This window comes from Chiloscyllium punctatum, chromosome 46 (genome assembly GCF_047496795.1).
Source record: "Chiloscyllium punctatum isolate Juve2018m chromosome 46, sChiPun1.3, whole genome shotgun sequence".
NCBI classification, from domain to species: Eukaryota; Metazoa; Chordata; class Chondrichthyes; order Orectolobiformes; family Hemiscylliidae; genus Chiloscyllium; species Chiloscyllium punctatum.
In genome coordinates, this window is record NC_092784.1 from 60,598,696 (window position 1) to 60,620,454 (window position 21,759).

At 46.8% G+C, this 21,759-nt stretch overlaps 2 protein-coding genes across 2 annotated transcripts in view; one reads left to right on the forward strand and one right to left on the reverse strand.

The window, feature by feature from the left end:
- Positions 1–21,759, reverse strand: part of LOC140468187 (ras-specific guanine nucleotide-releasing factor RalGPS1-like) — a 67,357-nt gene that overhangs the window by 18,842 nt on the left and 26,756 nt on the right. The gene's annotated exons all lie outside the window — the stretch shown is intronic.
- On the forward strand, positions 717–18,876 carry angptl6 (angiopoietin-like 6). The gene is made up of 6 exons (XM_072564414.1): positions 717–1,154; positions 10,058–10,735; positions 11,779–11,971; positions 16,829–17,019; positions 18,092–18,362; positions 18,456–18,876. The coding sequence occupies exons 2-6, from the start codon at positions 10,094–10,096 to the stop codon at positions 18,650–18,652; spliced, it is 1,494 nt and encodes a 497-aa protein (XP_072420515.1). The 5' UTR covers positions 717–1,154; positions 10,058–10,093; the 3' UTR covers positions 18,653–18,876.

Below are 21,759 nucleotides of genomic sequence, written 5' to 3' on the forward strand. Positions count from 1 at the left end.
TGCAGTACAAAATCCAGGCCAACATCAGCAGAGGTACACAAAGGGGGTGCCACACCAGAGGGTGTGCCACACTGGTTTAGGCCTGGTCTTTTGATCTAGTCATTAAATGGAGATCCTGTCTGGGTTTTCAGGTTGGTGCAAAAGATGCCCACCACACAATTTAAACATAACTGCAAAGAATTTCCCAGGGACCTGGCCAATATCTATCCCTCGACCAACATCAGAGAGACAGAGACATGGTCATCACTTGTTTGCGGCAGTTTGCAGTGACATAAACTCCCCAACCATAAAACAATCAGGGCAGGAGTTGATTTTAATTCCCCACCACCTCTCCCCATTCACTGCCTGGGCACAAAGAGTCTCTCAGCAGGCACTAAGTTTGACACCATGCTGAGAGAGAGAAATCAGGAGTCTCCCAGTCACTCCAACTCTCACATGAGCTGACTATTCTTTTCAAAGTGGGGTTATTTTAAGACTGGTTTATTGACATGACGGGGGTGTGCCACACCCCCAGCCCCACTTCATTCACAGAAACAGAAATACACACACACACACACACACACACACACACACACAGAGCACTTCTAGTTTCACGCTAGTTTCACACAGGAGACAGATCTCAACTCATTTAGTTTGAGAAATGCCCAGCTTGAATTAAAATAACGTCAGTCCCATTGGAAAAGACAAGAGGCTGGGAGATGATAGGATCACTCCCAGGTCGATGTTGATCAACAGTTTACTGTGTCTGGGAGGAGCCTGGCACAGTGGAGAAACATCAGTTATCAGCTTGACAGGCCGAACTCCGAAAGGGCGGAAAGGCACAAGGAGACTGGCTGCTGATTCTGATAAAGTCGGTGAGAGACAGGGCAGAGCTGAACTGCAGCTGCCTTTCCCCACTGCCCTGTCAAACACACACAGACACAGACAGAGACAGCAGCACAGGGTGGAATGACCGACAACACTCCTCCGACCGGGAAGATTGTGAACATAGGCTGTTGAACAAGAGCACAGAGGGAATCCTGATTAACTCTGATCCATAGGAATTAAAGGTACAGGAGTATGTTCCTCACTGGACATTTCCCTGGTGATCTGAAGTTGAGAATATTAGATACAGTCAGATATCCAGCTATTGGGCAGCTCAAGTCTGCTTACAGGTAAGGACTTTTTGTTATCTTACAATACTTCAGTGAAATACATTGCTTTTGTGTAAATGTGACTTCTCAGGTTTTGTAAAGAAAGTTAAACAAGTTTTCTCTCAGGATTCTATATAGTGTACTGACCCACTGGGAGACAAAGACACACCCACATCTCTTAAGAAATCAGACAAGTGAAAGGATTCCGCTATTCAGGTGGGTTAATGGTCCCAGTGATCTGAGAATTGTTAACAATTCCCATGTCACCCCAAGCCGCTCAGCAATACCACTCCCTCAGACACTACCAGGAAACAATGGCAGGCCAATCTCTCATCTCCTTAACAGGAAAACCTCCAGCAGCAATCACACACAAAGATATGAAGATTTACACCGTCTGGCCTGCTCCCCTTTACAACCAGATCATGATCTGATTATGCCGTATTTCCAATTGCCCACAACAACCTCTCACCCTCCCTTTGCTGATCGAGAATCGAACCTTTAAGAATCAGGGCCAAGGCCTCAGTTCCTCAAAACATGGTGGAAGGAGAATTCCAGAGACTCACTCTGTGAGAAAAACCATTTCCCCTCACCTGCTTCAAATAGGTGATCCTTTAGTTTCAAACTGTGACCCAAGGCTGAGATTCTCCCACAAACTGAACCATCCTCTCAACTCGGTCAAGACCCCTTGGGCTCTTGTAGGTTTCAATCCAGTCAGCTTGGATTCTTATGTAAACTCCAGAGGAAGCAGGACCCAGCCTTTTCCCCATAAAACAAAATGCCTATTGCCAGCATTAGGTGAAAGGGAGGACTGCAGATGCTGGAGATCAGAGTGGTGCTGGAAAAGCGCAGCAGGTCAGGCAGCATCCGAGGAGCAGGAAAAAAAAGTCAACGTTTTGGGCAGGAGCGCAAAAGGTCCTGATGAAGGGCTTTTACCCGAAACATTGATTTTTCTGCTCCTCGGATGCTGCCTGATCTGCTGTGTTATTCCAGCACCACTCTAACCTTGACATTGCCAGCATTAGTCTGATCAACTTTCTCTGACCTCCTCCCAACACTTTAACACTTTCTTTAACGAAAGGGACTGAGACAGTTCTCAGAACTCAAGATGTGGCTCTCAACTAATCTGTTATCTATTCAACTCCTCTCACAATCAACAATAATACTCCATTAGCTTGTTAATTACTTGCTGCAGCTGAACATCAACCTGTTGCAATTCATGAACGATGAGACCCAGATATTTCTACACACTCTCACTGTTCAGGCAACTTGCATTTTAAAAAAAAATTCTTCCTGCCAAAATGAGCCGTTTCACTTTCCCAAAGAGCTACTGCCGGATCTGCTGTGCTTTGCCAGCACCACTCTGCATCTGCAGTCCTCACTTTCTCCTGAGTTCACATTTCCCACATTGTACAAGGGTGCCTCGACTTACAAACACAATTCAGTGCAGGGCTGGAATTATAAAGATATGACATAAGTACAGGAAATGTTCATATGAATGGTTATGTTATGTGGAGTTACATACAAAATGACTTCCAAACAGACTCCAGAACAGAACTGGTTTGCATACTTGACTACCTAGATCCCTTTGTAGTTTCCTTACATTCTCTTTGCGACTTCCTTTTCTACGTACCTTTGTGTCATCAGCAAACGTAGCCAGCATACCTTCCATCCCTTCAGTCAAGCCATTCATATGAATGTGGACAGCTGAGGTCCCAGCACTGGCCCCTGGAGCACACCACTCAGGACATCCTGCCTAGCTGAGACCCACCTTTTGATGGCTGTTGCTGTTCAGCAGTTAATCTTCCATCTTTACCAATGTGCCACCCCTACAGCACAAGCTGTGATTTTTCAAACTGATCTCTCATGTGGCACTTGGGCAGCACGGTGGTACAGTGGTTAGCACTGCTGCCTCACAGCGCCAGAGACCTGGGTTCAATTCCCGCCTCAGGTGACTGACTGTGCGGAGTTTGCACATTCTCCCAGTGTCTGTGTGGGTTTCCTCCGGGTGCTCCGGTTTCCTCCCACAGTCCAAAAGATTTGCAGGTCAGGTGAATTGTCCATGCTAAATTGCCTGTAGTGTTAGGTAAGGGGTAAATGTAGGGGTATGGGTGGGTTGCGCTTCAGCGGGTCGGTGTGGACTTGTTGGGCCGAAGGGCCTGTTTCCACACTGTAAGTAATCTAATGTAATCTAAGAGGTGCTACATCCACTGGTTTCCCTTCATCCTCAGCATGTCACTTCCTTAAAGAACTTCAACAGATGGGTTCAATAATATTTCTTGGTGATGCGGTCTGATCACCTTGAATCTTCCAGGGTACCTGCCAATACTTATTTATCAACAGTTTCTTACATTTCCACGATGACAAAAGGTAAGTGCATTGGCCTGGAGCTGAAAAGCAATGTGTTGCAGATGCTGGAGAACCTCAGCAGGTCTGTCAACATCTGGGAGAGAGAAAGAGTCAAGGTTGAGTTCAACACGATTTTTCTTCATAACTGCAGTTTTCTGTCTCCCTGTTTTTGGAAGTTGTTTGCAGCTCACTGTTAAATCGCTGTCCATCAATCCCCTTTGTGAAACACCTTGGGATGTTTAACTACGTTAAAGGTGCTAGCTAAAGGCAGAGTTGCTGAGATCAGTAAAGAAAGGCTGCAATCTTTTAATAACATGACATGGAATTACTTTAACTATTTCTTTTTGAGAATCACTAAGACAAAAAAAATTAAGTGCTCACTATGATCTGGTCTTGAGTAGTAGATTGGCTTAATCTCAGCTCAGTTTCCTCCCCAATTTATCAATCTTGAAATCTACATTTTTGTAATTTATGTCACTGATTTAATTTAAATGTTCACATCAGTGACTTAATTAACCAAAGTGTAGTCAATACAACGTCTTCCTTTCTCTGCCAGTATAGCCCTTCCTTTAAAGTGGTTTAAAAAAAACTATGAATTAATGGTGATGATAAATTTTGTAATCGGAGTCATTTATCACAAACTTCTTGTACTACTCAGCCTTTTTTTAGTTATATGGATACCAGGATAGTAATTAAGTTGTCATAACACAGTCAGTTCAACATCTTGTGTTTGCTTTGTAACACTAGTACGGCTTTAACAAGTGTATTTTGTCCTGGTTTTTATTTTTTTAATGAAGAAAGATTGAGACAGAGGTCCTGAGCAGTCTGCTGAAAGCCAATAACATGAACACCTTGTGAGGCCTTGGGACATTTTAAAAACATTGGAACAATAGAAGCAGCCTGAATGGGTGGGGTCATGTTCCCACAGAACCAGGATTTTTAGTTTTAGCTTTCAGTACCTGTTGCTGTGTCTTATAGCTGGATGTGGGAGCTCTTATTCCTTTCTCTGTTACAGTTAAAAGCTGGGGTTCTCTGCCTGCTACTAGAATTGCACATGAGAGTCTGTTATATTGAATTTGCCTTTGCCAAGGGTGCATCTGTGAAATTTTATTATATTGGAAGAGCTAATTCGCAATTGTTAATACATATATTGTTTCCTTAAACATTTTGATAGTTACAATTTAGTCAATTTGATTAGATTACTTACGGTGTGGAAACAGGCCCTTCGGCCCAACAAGTCCACACCGACCCTCCGAAGAGCAACCCACCCATACCCATTCCCCTACATTTACCCCTTCACCTAACACCTAGCATGGCCAATTCACCTGACCTGCACATTTCTGGACTGTGGGAGGAAGCCAGAGCACCCGGAGGAAACCCACGCAGACACGGGGAGAACGTGTAAACTCCACACAGACAGTTGCCTGAGGCAGGAATTGAACCCAGGTCTCTTTCCATTTTATCTGTATTTTAAGTATAGTGTAAAAATAAGGTGTATTTTGCTTAAAGTTGAACAGTTTGACAAATTGAATTGCATCTGGAATACAACACCTTACACTTATCTTTAAAATGAGAAAAAAGTTAGGGTCTAGACAATCTTCTGAATATAGATGGAGGGAATTTGGTCCAGTCCATAACTGGACTGTAAGATTTGGACTGTAAGATTTGGACTGTAAGATTTGGACTGTAAGATTTGGACTGTAAGATTTGGACTGTAAGATTTGGACTGTAAGATTTGGACTGTAAGATTTGGACTGTAAGATTTGGACTGTAAGATTTGGACTGTAAGATTTGGACTGTAAGATTTGGACTGTAAGATTTGGACTGTAAGATTTGGACTGTAAGATTTGGACTGTAAGATTTGGACTGTAAGATTTGGACTGTAAGATTTGGACTGTAAGATTTGGACTGTAAGATTTGGACTGTAAGATTAGGGAGGTAGATGTATCGATTCCAGGTGTTAGTGTGCTTCCAAGGAAATAAAAGCTAAAGTCTTGTTTATTTCCCAACACATCTTTTGCTTCAATATCAACAGAATTAATGTTTCTAACATTTTATCAGCAGTAAAATTTAGACAAAGCTTCACTCTTTGCCTGTTCTGAACTTGTTTTTCACGCCTGTAAAATCTCATGAATGAAGTCACTGATTGAAATTTATTTATAATTATGAAATTTACAACAATTTACTCCCAAACTGTACATAGGAAGAAAAATCCAGGAACAAATCAAAAGCTGTGAATAAGGAGGGAGCTATGTTCCCCACAGACATCACTCACTGCATGTTCCTGGTCCTTTGCAACAGGTTTAATAAGGAACGTTTTACAGATCTTTTTTGGAAATTTCAATTACTAAAAAATTCACTGACTAAACAAAAATGCAGCTACTGCGTATTTAGAAGGAACCGGTTGTCTGAGACGGGACTATGGAAATAACAGAGCAGTTAGAAATGGTGACTTTTCTCCAGACTGTAATAAAAGCAGATTTAACAGAGAACAGAGCTGCAGGCTAAAAATAAAAAATTGTTGGAAACGAGCAGGAGGTCAGTGGCTGAGCGAAAGAGACAGAAAAAGCTTTGGATCTCAGCTCTGATCTTATCATAGTCAGACTGCCAAAGGAAGGGTCACATTCAAAACCTTTACCTTTGAAAACCAAGGGACCAGCTGATAGGTTCTGGCTTCATTCCAGATGCGTACTCTCTGCCTGCTTCCTTTCTGTTGGAGTAATTGGAGAAAGGCTGTCCCAACTCCCACGCTCTCACGAGCACACCCTCGCAGACTTAAGGCACTCTACACTCAACACACACATATACACTCACTCTCACACTCACAACCCCCACCCCAGACAGACAGACACAGACCCACATGTACAAATTCACCCCACAAAGTATGTGTGTGCGCTTGCAGGGTTACATTGTACTTTGCTCAAAAACTGCATACATTCATGTAGAACTCTGAGCTCAAAAAGTGCATGAATTCATGTAAAATTCTGTTATCTCACTTTTTAGATTAGAATCAATCTAAACATCATGGCATAGACAGAGAACACAGGGGGCCAACACCTTCAACATATTGTCTAGCTATCACCATTGTTGAAAATGTGTTGCTGGAAAAGCACAGCAGGTCAGGCAGCATCCATGGAGCGGGAGAATGGAAGGGCTGATGCCTGAAACGTCAATTCTCCTGCTCCTTGGATGCTGCCTGGCCTGCTGCGCTTTTCCAGCAACACATTTTCAGCTCTGATCTCCAGCATCTGCAGTCCTCACTTTCTCCTATCACCATTGTTAACAGCTAACCCGAGAATGCAACTTTTAAAACAAGGTTTTGAGATTTACACATGAAAGAAGTGAAACTATCATGGTATTCGAACAGATGGAAGACTCAACACACACTCAAGGTATTTTTCAATGTATAATTTCAGTTACATCACACTGTAAATTTTTGCTATAAATTCTATACGTTAGGATTGAGCCCTCCACAATCACCTGATGAAGGAGCAGCGCTCCAAAAGCTAATGCCTCCAATTAAATCTGTTGGACTATAACCTGGTGTTGTGTGATTTTTAACTTTGTACAGCCCAGTCCAACACCGGCATCTCCAAATCAAAGGATTGGGGAATAGAACATCCAAGGAGGCAATGATCAGCTTTTAATGAGAGTCACTAACTCTGCAGAATTACCCCCAGAGACTCCTGAAATTATTCAGTTCCAGCACGATAGCGAGGGACAGTGAAATCTTTCTTTTCTAATAACATGATTAATATTAAAGATGGGATAAAATATTCGTTGTGTTGCTTCCCATTCATTAGTTGGGAGTCTTCTGACTTCCTGATTGGCTATGAGAAAGCAGGGTATGTGATGATAGATATGCCAGAAGATAACGGGAAATCATGTAATGAAACCTCCAGGAATACATCCAGAGTCAGCATCTCCAATTTGTTCAAAACGATTAACTGGCAACCAAGATGCATAATGTCCAACACCTCCGTTACACCACAAGTGAAGGAGGTAGAATAAGGCCATTCAGCCCATTGAATCTGTTCTGCCATTCGATCATGGCTGTTCTGTTTCTCAACCCCATTCTCCTGCCTTCTCCCTATAATCCTTGATTCTCTTAATGAGCAAGAAACTGTCCCTGTATCAAAGACAGTCAATGACTTGGCCTCCACAGTCCTCTGTGGCAAATGCGTGGAATACAAATAATTGCAAAGAGGCTGTGGGAATCTGGTTAGAGAGAGAGAGAGAGAGAGAGAGAGATCACAGACAAAGATGTGAAGACATGGATTCAATGGGAGGTTACCGCATCTTGGCATTTTAATTGCTTCCTGAGATTGAGTGTTGAGAATTCTCAGTGTTTGCATCAAGCTGACTTTACAGTTAGTTAGCGCAGAAACCACTGCTAAGGCAGACTCGCACTCCGAGAAACGATGGGTTCAGGATGCACTCTGGGACAAACCAGACCCTGGAGGGTTTGTACAACGGGTTAAGATTGACATTTCTGATCAGAGGACAACTACGGGACGGTGTCAGGATAGACTAGCAAATACTCGCTTTTCTCTTTCAGAGGAACTGGCCTGGCTCCTCAGTGAGAGCGAGACTGTGAGGGAGGGGGGAGCTGGGCTAGTTCCTGAGTGAGAGTGAGGGAAGGGGGAGCTGGGCTGGGTCCTGAGTGAGAGTGAGACTGTGAGGGAGGGGGGAGCTGGGCTGGTTCCTGAGTGAGAGTGAGACTGTGAGGGAGGGGGGAGCTGGGCTAGTTCCTGAGTGAGAGTGAGGGAAGGGGGAGCTGGGCTGGGTCCTGAGTGAGAGTGAGACTGTGAGGGAGGGGGGAGCTGGGCTGGTTCCTTAGGTGAGAGTGAGGGGGGAGAGAGCTGGGCTGGTTCCTGAGTGAAGGAGGGGGGAGCTGGGCTGGTTTATCATTCAGAAGGTAAACACAGGCCTGATGCCTGATGGGAGATTCCCCCCCCCCCAGGCTGGTCCTGATCGCTTGTTCAGATTGGAGGGCAATATTAAGAGTGTGTATTGGTTCAGGGCTTTACTCTCGCTCTCTCTCTGGTGATGACAATATCTTCAGGTTGTGTTTTGGGGCTGGGGACGGGAGGTGGGTGCTGTGAACAAGGGAGGAGGCAGGCACAGTGCTCCAGCCATTTGGGGGATCTCCATTGAAGATGGTTTCCTCCTGGTCATTTCAGATGCTCATGACAATGCGACAAGTCCAGGATTTACCTCAGGACCTCACTGTCACTCTCCCAAGTCAGCTGACTCTTTGATTATTCCATAAGTTCTTGTCAAACATCACAATTGCTAGGGGATAACTCTTGGTATATCACATGAACACACTGCGATCAAGAATGGACATTTCAGAATTCTCGCCCAGTTACAGCAAGGACAGAGATCAAGAGGTGACAATTCTGACTGATATTGCCTCATCAGCTCCAAATTCCCAAGTGGGGGGGGGGGGTCCCAGAGTTTATCTTTCATTCTATAAACTTCGAAAACAACCAGTTCACCCAGCAGCACCTCACAAAGTCCACCCACTGGTTCTTCACAAGCCAGTGTCAATTCAAACACATTGAGCTTCAAAAAGAGTCATTTTGCATCATTTGGAAACATCCTTCAAGATTGCAATGACCTTTTAACACTCTCTCCCAATCAAATATATGGCACGTTGAACAAAGTCAAACAGCCCTTCACAAACAGGGGAGAACAACTGATAGCAAGCATGACTGTGAGGTACTCAGAATCATAGAATCCTTCCACTGTAGGTAGAGGCCACTCAGCCCATTGAGACTGCATCTACCCTCCAAACAGTATCCCATGTTATCCCCTGTAACTCTGCATTCCTCATGGCCAATCCACCCTAACCTGCACATCTTTGGATTGTGGGAGGAAACCGGAGCACCCGGAGGAAACCCACACAGACACGGGGAGAATGTACAAACTCCACACAGACAGTCGCCCGAGGCTGGAATTGAACCCGGGTCCCCGAGCGCTGTGAAGACAGCTCAATCAGAGATAGTTTTTAAACGAGGAGCAAGTGGCAAGAGGAAATGCCAGAGATTATCGCTCCATTACCTGAAGTCACTGAGAGAAGTGGGATGGGGATGTGTGCAGCTGAGATGGGGCCAGGGTAGGAGAGATTACCCGATAGGGAGGGGCATGGTTTGGACTTGAAACGAGGACGACCAGGATAAAATGGGAAACATTTTCCCCTCACTGCTCCCTCAGGGCCGTTAGCTGGATTCATTCCACACACGTCAGTGTTCCCCCACAGCTAGCTCAGACAAGGTATTTGCTGACAAAAAGCGGATCACAAACACAACACAATGTGAGCCTTGAACTAGTTTTCAAAGATTGGGCAATTCTCCATCACAGAAACGTGAAGGAGGCCAAGTCACTGAAAATGTTCAGCAAAGAGACGGCTACGTTGTTTAAAAAACATTTTAAAGGTCTCAAGGAGTATGGGGAGAAAGTGGGGATTTGGTGTTGCGATCAGCCATGATGGTATAAGATGGCAGAACAGCCTACTCCTGCTCCTAGTTTGTATATTCCTATGTTTCAATATGTTGTTTTCCTATGTGTCACAGGTTTTGAACCTCCCAGCTCCTACAATCCCAGCTGGAATGATAGTGATGTTCATCACCAACCTCCTGTTCCTGGTGGGTTTAGCAACAGCCGAAGGAGCCACCCCAAAACCAGGCACCAGCCACCAACATGCCAAGAGAGGGGAGACCAGCCGAGGGGCCAGGCCCTCGGCTGAGAGCCCAGGGACCAGTGGGTGTACCTACACCTTCATTGTCCCACAGCAACAGCTGACAGGCCCGATCTGCCTGAACACCAGGAGCCCAGTGTCCCACAACCACAGTGAGCTCCAGGTCATACGCCAGGAGATGAGGGAACAGCAGCAACAAATCGAAGACCTGAGACAAATGGTGGAAGTGGACGGGGACGTGCTCAACGAGGTGAAGATTCTGCGCAAGGAAAACCTCATCATGAACACCAGGGTGACCCAGCTCTACACCCAGTTACTGCATGAGATCATTCAGAAGAAGGATGACTCCCTGGAGGTTTCCCAACTGGAGAAGATGGTGCTGAACATCACAACCCAGGTACTGAAGCTCTCGAGCAAGTACAGGGAGCTGGAGCGCAAGTACACGGCCCTCAGCTCACTCCTGAACAACCAGAGCCAAACCATCAGTCAGCTGGAACAACAGTGCAGGCAGTGCTCTCAGGAACACCAGCAGAACCAGCAGCACAAACCCCAGGTAAAACCACGGCTTCCCTCCTTCACTCTCCTCCACATCGACTCGACAATCCAGGCACACTCACTCTCTCTGAGACCCTGACCCCCCCCGTCACCCCGAGACCCTGACCCCCCCCCGTCACCCCGAGACCCTGACCCCCCCCGTCACCCCGAGACCCTGACCCCCCCCCGTCACAGGGGAGGGTCACCCCGAGACCCTGACCCCCGTCACAGGGGAGGGTCACCCCGAGACCCTGACCCCCCCGTCACAGGGGAGGGTCACCCCGAGACCCTGACCCCCGTCACAGGGGAGGGTCACCCCGAGACCCTGACCCCCCCCGTCACAGGGACCATGATGCCTTTTTTCCAAAAAGAGACTTGACCTTCAGGGCAGGGATTGAGTGCAGCCAAATCCTCCCCCGAACAAACTACAAAACCATCCCACCGTTGGGTTGCTGGGAGATGTGGAACATCAGGAATACAGGAAATGGGCTGAAATAGGCGAGAGACCCAGTCCGACTTGAATTGGACAGGGCTCTGTAACAGAGAGGAGCCTCTGATCGGAACACAACCATCCTCAAAGCTCAAATCAATCACTTCCCTGCATTCCCAGGTTTGGAGGGAGGGAGTTTAGCCGCGGAAAACGTGATACATGATTCACCCTCCGGCACCACTTCCAATCTCCCCAAACCCCATCACATTCTTGGGATTATGACCATTAGACGGTGTGCTATCTGCAACATATTGTTGACAGTAGCTTATGTCTGTGAGCTGGTGACAGACAGAGACAGTCAGTCACAAGCAGTTCACACAGAGCCTGTGGAGAAGGGAGTACAGTGTGTCTCTAAAGAACGCTCTGGATACCTCTTGCTGCTAGGGAACACAAACTCAACTCAGGACTTGGACATCCACCACTTTGTGTGGATGCAGAACCCAGTCACACACTGGCACAGCCAAGGGTTAATCAGTAAAAAAAAAACTAGTTTGAGGTGAGGGATGTGACAGATTTACATGGAATGATCTCCCTGGGGGGGGAACGGGGGGGATTTGTGTGTTTATCAACAGGCACTAGGACAGCCACCACTCGTGGCTGTGATACCCAACACTCGGAACGCCAGCAACAACTGGAGCAAGAGCTTGGTCTCGGGCAACGAAATACTGAAGGATCAGGATTACAGTGTGGCACAGGACAGGCTGAAGAGAAGGGAGCAGTCACCTCCTCCCACAACAATCCCGATGGCAACGACCAAGACAGCCGGTGAGTAAACAGTCACCTCTCAGGGACGCTGCAATGGGAGATACTGCCCCCTGTGTTTACCATTGGCAGACCCCATGAACCTCCCACTTCCTGCTGACCACGGAGAGGACACTTTCCACAAGCTGTCTAATGTCACAGCTGACAAGATCATTCAACACAAAATCCCCACCACATCCAATTCACTCATATTTTGCCTCCAGTAAATCGGGGGAATAGGCTCCTTAAATATTCTAGCATCTCTGGCTTGGTCCATCCTTAATTGCCCTCGAGGTGGTGGATACCCCATGGAGAGGTGGGTAAATCACCAAATAACCTTGGTGTGTCTATTACCCGATGGTGTGCACACTGTCTGGCTCCTTAGTTAATATTTCACCGAAATCACGTTCTACACCAATTCTACCTTTTGAACTTTGAGGACTCCTTTGTTTCTCCATCCTTCATTCCCAATGAAATTATCCAAATTGGCTGATGGAGCGTTGTGGCTGTGAGGGGAGGCAGTGAGATCGCGTGGGGTGACACTGTGTCCATCCTTTCACTAAAGGGGATGGTCTTGTGTTGAATCACCCACAATCCTACATCTAGGTCAGCCAGGTAGCAACTATCCATTCAAACACACGCAGGCTGACAACAAAGGTCTCGCCCCTAGGGTGGGACAGATCTTTAAGGGGCGGGGAAAGATTTAAAAAGGGACACGAGGGGCAACTTCCGCATAGAGAGAGAGTGGCTCGTGCGTGGAACCAACTGCCAAAGGAAGTAGGGGATGCAGGTACAGTCACAATGGACAGAAATAGGAAAACTTCAGGGGCAAATGGGCCGCTCACAGTGAGGTGGGACGAGATGGGGGATGTCTGGTCGGTTTTGTTTTTATCGCTGTTTAACTATTATTTACTTATCTCTGCTACTTAACTCTGTGATCCTGCCTGTTGTTGCTCACAACACAACACTTTTCACTATGCCTCAGTACACGTGACAATAAATTCAATTCAATTCATTCAATGGACGAAAAGATCTATTGTTCTGCAGCTCGTGGGTGAAGAGCAGGGAAAACACATTGAAAAATCGTGCTGTCGTGGTTTTGGGGGGTGAGGGGGTGAGGAAAAAAACAAAAAGAGGGAAAAGGGTGATCCTTCACCTCATTCTGGCTGTGGTGGAGATTGCTCAATAACTCCCTTATCATCATGTGCTGGTGTGTCCCCAGGACAGCTGGAGCCAAATTAGGTCGAGTGGCCTCAGTTCACCAAGCATTCCCGTTTTCCAAGAGACATGAGAACAAAGAAACTACATAGATACAAGACAGCTAAGGAAATATCTTTCAAACTAATCTTGGTTTCGATGTGCCCTGCTAAAAATAACCATGGCAAAGCCAGACGTCTCACTGGTGCTACCTCTGACTGGAGGAGCTGATATCCCCCCTCTGCACACCCCTCCATTTGCTTCTCTCTGCTCCTGTTGCACACACTGTCTTAAAGACACATGGTAAGTTCCCCCAATGGAGATGGTGAACTCCAATCCTGCATGTCCCATTTCAATCCTACTCTGTAAATGTTAAAATGCTGCTTCATCACATCTGGATTTAAACACAGGGATCACAGATTGGTGGAAAACCAAGGCCAGCCAATTCCAAGATCCCAGTGGGACAAACCTTCGCCCCCCCCCCCCCCCGCCCCCGAGCAACGGGGGGAGGGGTAAATCCAGTGCCATCTCCAACTCTCCACCCCCAGCTCAGACACCACCTCCCATCGCCACAAAGGACTGACTTGTTTTCTTCAAAAATAGGTAAGGTCCAAACAAATGTCTGAAGATCAAAGTTAGATTGGAATGTGTTGTGAAGCATCTTAACTAAGGCAGAAGAAAGAAGTTAAACCAAGGTCACTGTGGGTCTGGAAACATTCTCTGACCTTTTCGTAACTGTTACTCACACCACAGATAGAAGTCACAGGGCAATGAGCATACTCACTTCCTGTGATAATAGACCATTGCTACAAAACACAAAAGCTGCTCCCACAGCTCTAATAACATAGCAACCACTGACAATAAAACACGTGAACTCCAGCACAGCTTGCTCAGTAACAGGTCTCCCTCCCACTCAAGGCCAAGTCATCGAGTCAGAGCTATCCAGCACGGGAACAGACCCTTCGGTCCAGCTCATCCATGCCAGCCAGATATCCTCAATTCATCAAGTCCCATTTGCCAGCACTTGGCCCACATCCCTCTAAAGGACAAAGCGAAGTCTGCAGCTGCTGGAGGCTAGAGTCGAGACGGTGGTGCTGGAAAAGTACAGCAGGTCAGACAGAATCTGAGGAGCAGGAGAGTCAACGTTTCGGGCAAAAGCCCTTCATCAGGGATCTCCCAGGAGTCTGATGAAAGGTTTTTGCCCGAAACATTGATTCTCCTGCTCCTCGGATGCACCCTGACCTACTGTGCTTTTCCAGCACCACAGTCTCAACCCATATCCCTCTAAACCCTTCGTATTTATATACCCATCCGGATGCCTTTTAAATGTTGTAATTGTACCAGCCTCCACCACTTCCTCTGGCAGCTCATTCCACACACGCACCACCCTCTGTGTAAAAAAAGTTGCCCCTCAGGTTCAACAGAAATGGAGGAATTGCTTCTGTCTTTGGTCTGGAAATCTCCTGCACAGACAGCAGTGGAGCTGGTCATTAAATATAATCAGCACAGTTAGACAGATTTTTGATTGACCAGAGAATGTAGTCAGGCAGGAAGTGGCCACAATGAGATCAGCTATATTCCTCACAATTCTTCCAGAGTGTGACCTAATGAGCTAAAGCACAGCCACACAGAATAGAGAAACATAGCCCCTGTCAGCACTGCTTAGTCCAGGACAGTGTGTCAGCCTGACCTGGGTCAGATTAGCTGGGCAAAAGTGAGGTCTGCAGGTGCTGGAATCAGAGTCGAGAGGGTGGTGCTGGAAAAGCACAGCAGGTCAGGCAGCATCCGAGGAGCAGGAGAATCGACATTTCGTACAAAAGCCTCATTACCGATAGAAGGGCTTATGCCTGAAACGTTGATTCTCCTGCTCCTCGGATGCTGCCTGACCTGTTGTGCTTTTCCAGCACCACCCTCTTGACTCTGATTAGCTGAGCTGAGCTGACAATGGTATCCCCTCTGGCCCAGAGCTCTGACCACGCAGGGAAGCGCACAGGGAGTATAGCATCGTCCTAGGGCTGCACTCCCACTGAAATGTTGCCTCATGCAGAGGTGGAAGTGAAAGATCAGGGACACAAGAAAACAGCAGGTTCCAGTTAATATTCTGCTCTCAGTCACCACTAAACACTGAATAACCACTGATCCCTGCCATTGACGCTCATGGGATCATGCTGTGCACAAAAAGGTGGCATTTACCCATAAGATGGTGGTAGGCCATTCAGCCCATTGTCTGCTCTGCTATTCAGTAGCTGACCTGATCATTAGGTAGACATGTCTGCTCTCAACCTAGATCCCTTTACTGATTAAAAATCTGTCTGTCTGTCTCTCGGCCTTCTCTGACCCAGTCGCAACACCTTTCAGTGGCAAAGAACTCCACAGATGGACTCCACTCTGAAGAAATTCCTCCCCATTGGTTTTAAATGAGTGACCCTTCATTTGGAGGTTGTGGTTTGCTGATTTGAAACTCTCCCACAAAAACAAATTCCTCAAACAGACACTAACTCCATTTCTAACCCATTTAATCCACCATGTCAGAATTAGGAAGGCATTGCTTATAGATACAAGGTTTATTTTCATATTTTTTGTCACTTACATAAATGATTTGGATGCGAGCATAAGAGGTATAGTTAGTAAGTTTGCAGGTGACACCAAAATTGGAGGTGTAGTGGACAGCAAAGAAGGTTACCACAGATTACAACAGGATCTGGACCAGATTCAGATAAGTACAAGATGCTGCATTTTGGGAAAGCAAATCTTAGCAGGACTTATACACTTAATGGTGAGGTCCTAGGGAGTGTTGCTGAACAAAGGGACCTTGGAGTGCAGGTTCATAGCTCCTTGTAAGTAGAGGCGCAGGTAGATAGGATAGTGAAGGCGGCATTTGGTATGCTTTCCTTTATTGGTCAGAATATTGAGTACAGGAGTTGGGAGGTCATGTTGTGGCTGAACAGGACATTGGTTAGGCCACTGTTGGAATATTGCGTGCAATTCTGGTCTCCTTCCTATTGGAAAGATGTTGTGAAACTTGACAGGGTTCAGAAAAGATTTACAAGGATGTTGCCAGGGTTGGAGGATCTGAGCTACAGGGAGAGGCTGAACAGGCTGGGGCTGTTTTCCCTGGAGTGTCGGAGGCTGAGGGGTGACCTTATAGAAGTTTACAAAATTATGAGGGGCATGGATAGGGTAAATAGGCAAAGTCTTTCCCCTGGGGTTGGGGAGTCCAGAACTAGAGGGCATAGGTTTAGGGTGAGAGGGGAAAGATATAAAAGAGAGCTAAGGGGTAACTTTTTCACGCAGTGGGTGGTACGTGTATGGAATGAGCTGCCAGAGGATGTGGAGGAGGCTGGTACAATTACAACATTTAAGAGGCATTTGGATGGGTATATGAATAGGAAGGGTTTGGAGGGATATGGGCCAGGTGCTGGCAGGTGGGACTAGATTGGGTTGGGATATCTGGTCGGCATGGACGGGTTGGACCGAAAGGTTTGAGTCTGTGCTGTACATGTCTATGCCTCAAATTTCTGACATCACTTGCTCCCTCGATGTCCAAAGTTGTTGTACAGAATGGACATACTGTGGTCAGGGATGAGGAGGACAATATCCTGGGAATGAGCATCGGAATAACATACGCATAGGGCCAGATGAGAGTGGTTCTGTGGGGTTACCAGGCGATTCTGTTTTGACCAGGTCCCTGGAAGGATTGCCTCCAGGTTTTGGAAGATGGTCACCGATCCAGTGGGATCTACTTGATCAAGCCAACCACCAATCGCTTGATGCAGGTCTGGTGTGACCATCAGGAAGGTCCCAGCGGCTGGACCGTCATCCAGAGACGGCAAGATGGCTCGGTCAATTTCTTCAGGACCTGGGAGAGTTACAAGGTGAGTGAAGTTGGGGCATCAGCTGCCCAGCACTCCGCCCTCAGTCTGAGTCCACCTCCCTCACACATACATTTCCCATAACAGGCCCAGGCCTGGGCTGCCTCGGGGCCCAGAGTATAAAGGGTACTCTCAGTTACTGGGCACTATACACCTATCCTCACACCTCCTGCCCACACCAGAGAAGATACTGGAGAAACTCGGCAGGTTAGTGGAGACAGAAACAGAGTTAACATTTCAGGCTCAGATGTACATGAACAGGTAAGGTTTGGAAGGATATGGGCTGGGGGGCAGGAAGGTGGGACGAGTTTAGTTTGGGATTATGGTCAGCATTGACTGGCTGGGCTGAAGGGTCTGTTTCTGTGCTGGATGACTATTCTTTCGAAACAAGTCATTGGATTCAAAACGTTCACTCTGTTTCTGTCTGCACAGATGCTGCCAAACCTGCTGAGTTTCCATAGCATTCTGGGGTTTTTTGGGGGGGGGATTTTATGTTGTCAGGATCTGGGATAGGTGGTGGGCAGGTTTAGGAGGAGGTTGACTCAAAGATATTCCAGTGCCCAAGCCTGAACAGGTAACGGACAGTCACAGTAACCCAGAGACCGTGGATCAGAATCTCACAACAGGGAAATTCAGTTAGATTAATCAAACCACTGGCCTAACAAACCAATCCATCCTCCCTGCTAGATTCTTAACTGCTCTCTGAAAGAGCCTTGCAAGTCACTCAGGAGTGGGTAGACTCATTTAAGAGTAAAATGAATGCAACCCCACACAGGGACTGGCTCAAAGCAGTAACCTGTGACATGTTTACAGGAAGGCCAATTTGGTGGCAAATACAGAATATTCTCCTCACCATCCCACCCGCGTAAAGACCACCCTTCCCCATTGGCTCTCATTCTGACAAAGAGTCACCAAACTCCCTCTCTCCACAGTTGCTGCCAGACATGCAGAGTTTCTCCAGCGCTTGTTTCGATTTTAACATACTTGCTTTTCAAAGCAGATAGTCTTTCCACTGTATTTCCCACACGTACAAGGGAACGTTATCAATAAACACTGCCTTGATTGTGATCTGTAGCAAGGTTTTGGCAACATTGATGGTGAATACTGGCTGGGCTTGGAGAACATCTACTGGCTGACCAATCAGGATAACTACAAGCTGCGGATCGTAATGGAAGATTGGCAAGGCAGGAGAGTGTTTGCAGAGTACGACGACTTCCGGGTGGAAGCAGAGGGAGACTTCTACAGGCTGAGGTTAGGCCATTACCATGGGAACGCCGGAGATTCCTTATCCTGGCACAACGGCAAGCAGTTCACCACCCTGGACAGGGATCGGGATCTGTACTTAGGTAGGACAGTTTCCTTGGGGTTACAGTGCAATGGTCAGTCAGGATAATGAAGGACTGTCCTCACTGCTCTCTCTCTCTCTGTTTCCTTCCAAGGTAACTGTGCCCACTACCAGAAAGGAGGCTGGTGGTATTATACGTGTGCCCACTCAAACCTGAATGGAGTGTGGTATAAAGGAGGGCACTATCGCAGCAAGTACCAGGACGGAGTTTATTGGGCAGAATTCCGTGGGGGTGCGTACTCCTTGAAGAGAGTGATGATGATGATACGCCCAAACCAGATCCTGCTGTAAACCCCACTCTCTCAGCACTTGTGTCCCACTGCCCAAGTTATCACCTCTTCATACTATATTACACATTGTGTTACAGTCACCATTGTATCCACAACATTACAAACAACTGAACTACCTACCTAGAGTATACTATGGCTTGAGGAGTCTAAAGCTGTTTCTTCTGTTCAGCCTGAACCAGAGAATGGTCCTGAGGACTATGTTAAAAGTCATGCAACACCAGGTTAGAGTCCAACAGGTTTAATTGGAAGCACTAGCTTTCGGAGCGCTGCTCCTTCATCAGGTGGTTGTAGAGAACACAATTGAAGACACAGAAGTTATAGGAAACGTTTACAGTGTGATGTAACTGAAACGTTTGCTATAAATTCTGTGTCTTAAATCATGTCCTTCACCTGATGAAGGAGTGGTGGTCTGAAAGTTAGTGCTTCCAATTAAACCTGTTGGACTCTAACCTGGTGTTGTGTGATTTTTAACTTTATCCACTCCAGTCCAACGCCGGCATCTCCAAGTCCTTAGGACAGTAATGGTTAAGGGACAGAGCTCACAATAGTCACCAGATCCCATCCCAGCCTCCCATCTCCCACTGAGATCCTCACACTGGACAAGCAACACACCATTGTAATATCGCTCATCATTTATTACATTTTATAATCAGCTGCAGTGTCTTTTCAGTGAATTATAGAAATAAAGATTTCAGGAGGAGCAGCCACCATCTTGGAAGCATCAGGATAATTAGAAGCCAATACACTATTGGCAGAGTTAAGCTGTAACTGTAAGGTGGCTACAGGAAGTGAACAGGACAGCCCTCATGTAGTTCAATTAAACACAGGCCCCAAAGCAGAGGACTGCTCCATAGTTGCACACTGCCCGGGGTCACCAAGGTGTGGGCTCTACATGGGAAAGGGGGGTACCGGGGTTCTATGAGTGGCGCATTTAAACCTGCAGGCAGATTTGCTAAACCCTACCTCAGGTGTCTGATGGGGAGACTGGGTGCCCAATAACAGAATGTGTCTTTAGATTAGATTCCCTACAGTGTGGAAACAGGCCCTTCAGCCCAAAAAGTCCACACTGACCCTCCGAAGAGTAACCCACCCAGACCCATTCCTCTACTCTATGTTTACCCCTGACTAATGCCCCGAACACTATGGGGCAATTTCCCATGGCCAGTTCACCTGACCTGCATATCTTTCTGGACTGTGGGAGGAAATCGGAGCACCCAGAGGAAACCCACACAGACACTGGGAGAATGTGCAAACTCCACACAGTCACCTGAGGCTGAAATCAAACCCGGTCCCTGACACTGAGGTAGCAGTAGTAACCACTGAGCCAAACTGCCCACATCTTGTTCTCTATGCCAACATCCTACACCTCAAAACTGCTCCCACCCCAAAAAAAAAGTGAACAGATCATTAGGGTAAACATTTAAAGTTCAATATTTGGGGCTCATTTCCAATCGAGAACCTCTTTAGGATGTCGATCGTCAGTTGAGGCAATTATCTGAAATTAATTAGTGGCCCCCATATCCACAAGCCCCACACCCTCCACCACCCTGACACTTAGCAGCAGCAGCGTGTACCACCTACAAGATGCACTGCAGAAACTCACCCAAGACCCTCAGACAGCACCTTCCAAACCCACAGCCACATCCAACTAGAGGACAGGAGCAGCAGACACATGGGAACACCAACCCCTGCAAGTTCCCCTCCAACCCACTCACCATCCTGACTTGGAAATATATCATCGTTCCTTGACTGTCACTGGGTGAGAATCCTGGAATCCCCTCCCTAAGGGTTTTGTGGATCAACCTATAACACATGGACTGCCTTCTCAAAGGCATCTAGGCCATAAGTGCTGGCTCAAGCAGTGATGGCCGCATCCCAAGAGCGAATTAAAAAAAATAATTGGTGACTTAGGAAGCCATTCCACCCCTTCGCCTGTTCTAGCATCCCATGAGATTATAGCTGATGGATAACCCAACACTGTTTACCGGTCTTTAATTCCACCCCGCCTCAACACCGTCCCCTAAAAGAAAAACCACCTTCAGCAATCTGAATTCTGATCTTTCTAACCGAACCCCTGACTGTGAAGGGCAGGTGGAGATTTACACAGGGTAAAAACAATGACTGCAGATGCTGAAAACCAATTACTGGATTAGTGGTGCTAGAAGAGCACAGCAGTTCAGGCAGCATCCAACGAGCAGCAAAATCGACGTTTTGGGCAAAAGCCCTTCATCAGGAATAATTATTGATCTGGGGACTTGATTTTTAAAATGCTGCTTTCAACCCAGCTATCCCACTCCCAAAACCTGTTTGGAGGAGCTGGCTACTGTACTGACCCAGTCAGCCCTTTCCATTCTATTAAACGCTGATGACACCACCTCTTCACCTTCGATACTTGGAGATATAAGCCCAGTCTCTGCAACTTCTCTTCAAGTTAACTCTTTCAGCTTTAGTATTACTGCAGTCAGTAATAGTCTACTCCAGTCTCCCTGAAACATTTCTCTAGTTCCCATTAAATAAAATCCATGTCATTCACTCCAATCCCTCCCTCAGGGTGCGGGTTCCACATTCTCACTCCCTTCAAGTGGCTTTCTTGGGAAATATTATACTGACAGCCTCCAATTCCCACAGGAGGAATATTTTCACACAATCAAAATCTTTAATTTTAAAAGGGCCTCAATTAGGTCACCTTCTGTTTTCAAGAGAAAAGACAGTTAGCCGCTCTCCTGATGTATTCACCTCAGTTTCTGAGCTTCACGTTTAGAAGCCCCCCCCCACCGGGCACCCTCTCCAGTGCCTTGAGATAAAAGTGATGACCAGAACCACACTCTGTACTGTCTGCAGTCCTTTCATTCCTCTACCCCACACTTCGCCCACATCATTGACTGTACACGGCTCAGACACAGCAACGCTGGCCCTTAAGTCCTTGTACCTCCAGAACAGGCCAGCAGGAGGCAATCACAATTCAGTTCGGATTAGTTGATCATTTCCAATCCGACCCTCTCCTGAAATTCACCAAGACATTAATCACCATCATTCTGTGTGGGAACCCATCATCAGCAGAATGCAACTCCCTCCATTTGATCATCTGCTCACTGCTTTAAACAAGAT

Excerpts from the sequence above, each read along its gene's own strand:
- angptl6 (XM_072564414.1), top strand. The coding sequence starts at position 10,094 with ATGATAGTGATGTTCATCACCAACCTCCTGTTCCTGGTGGGTTTAGCA. Across the intron at positions 11,972-16,828 it reads GGCAACGACCAAGACAGCCG|GTCCCTGGAAGGATTGCCTC; the intron begins GTGAGTAAACAG and ends TGTTTTGACCAG. Across the intron at positions 17,020-18,091 it reads GGACCTGGGAGAGTTACAAG|CAAGGTTTTGGCAACATTGA; the intron begins GTGAGTGAAGTT and ends TGTGATCTGTAG.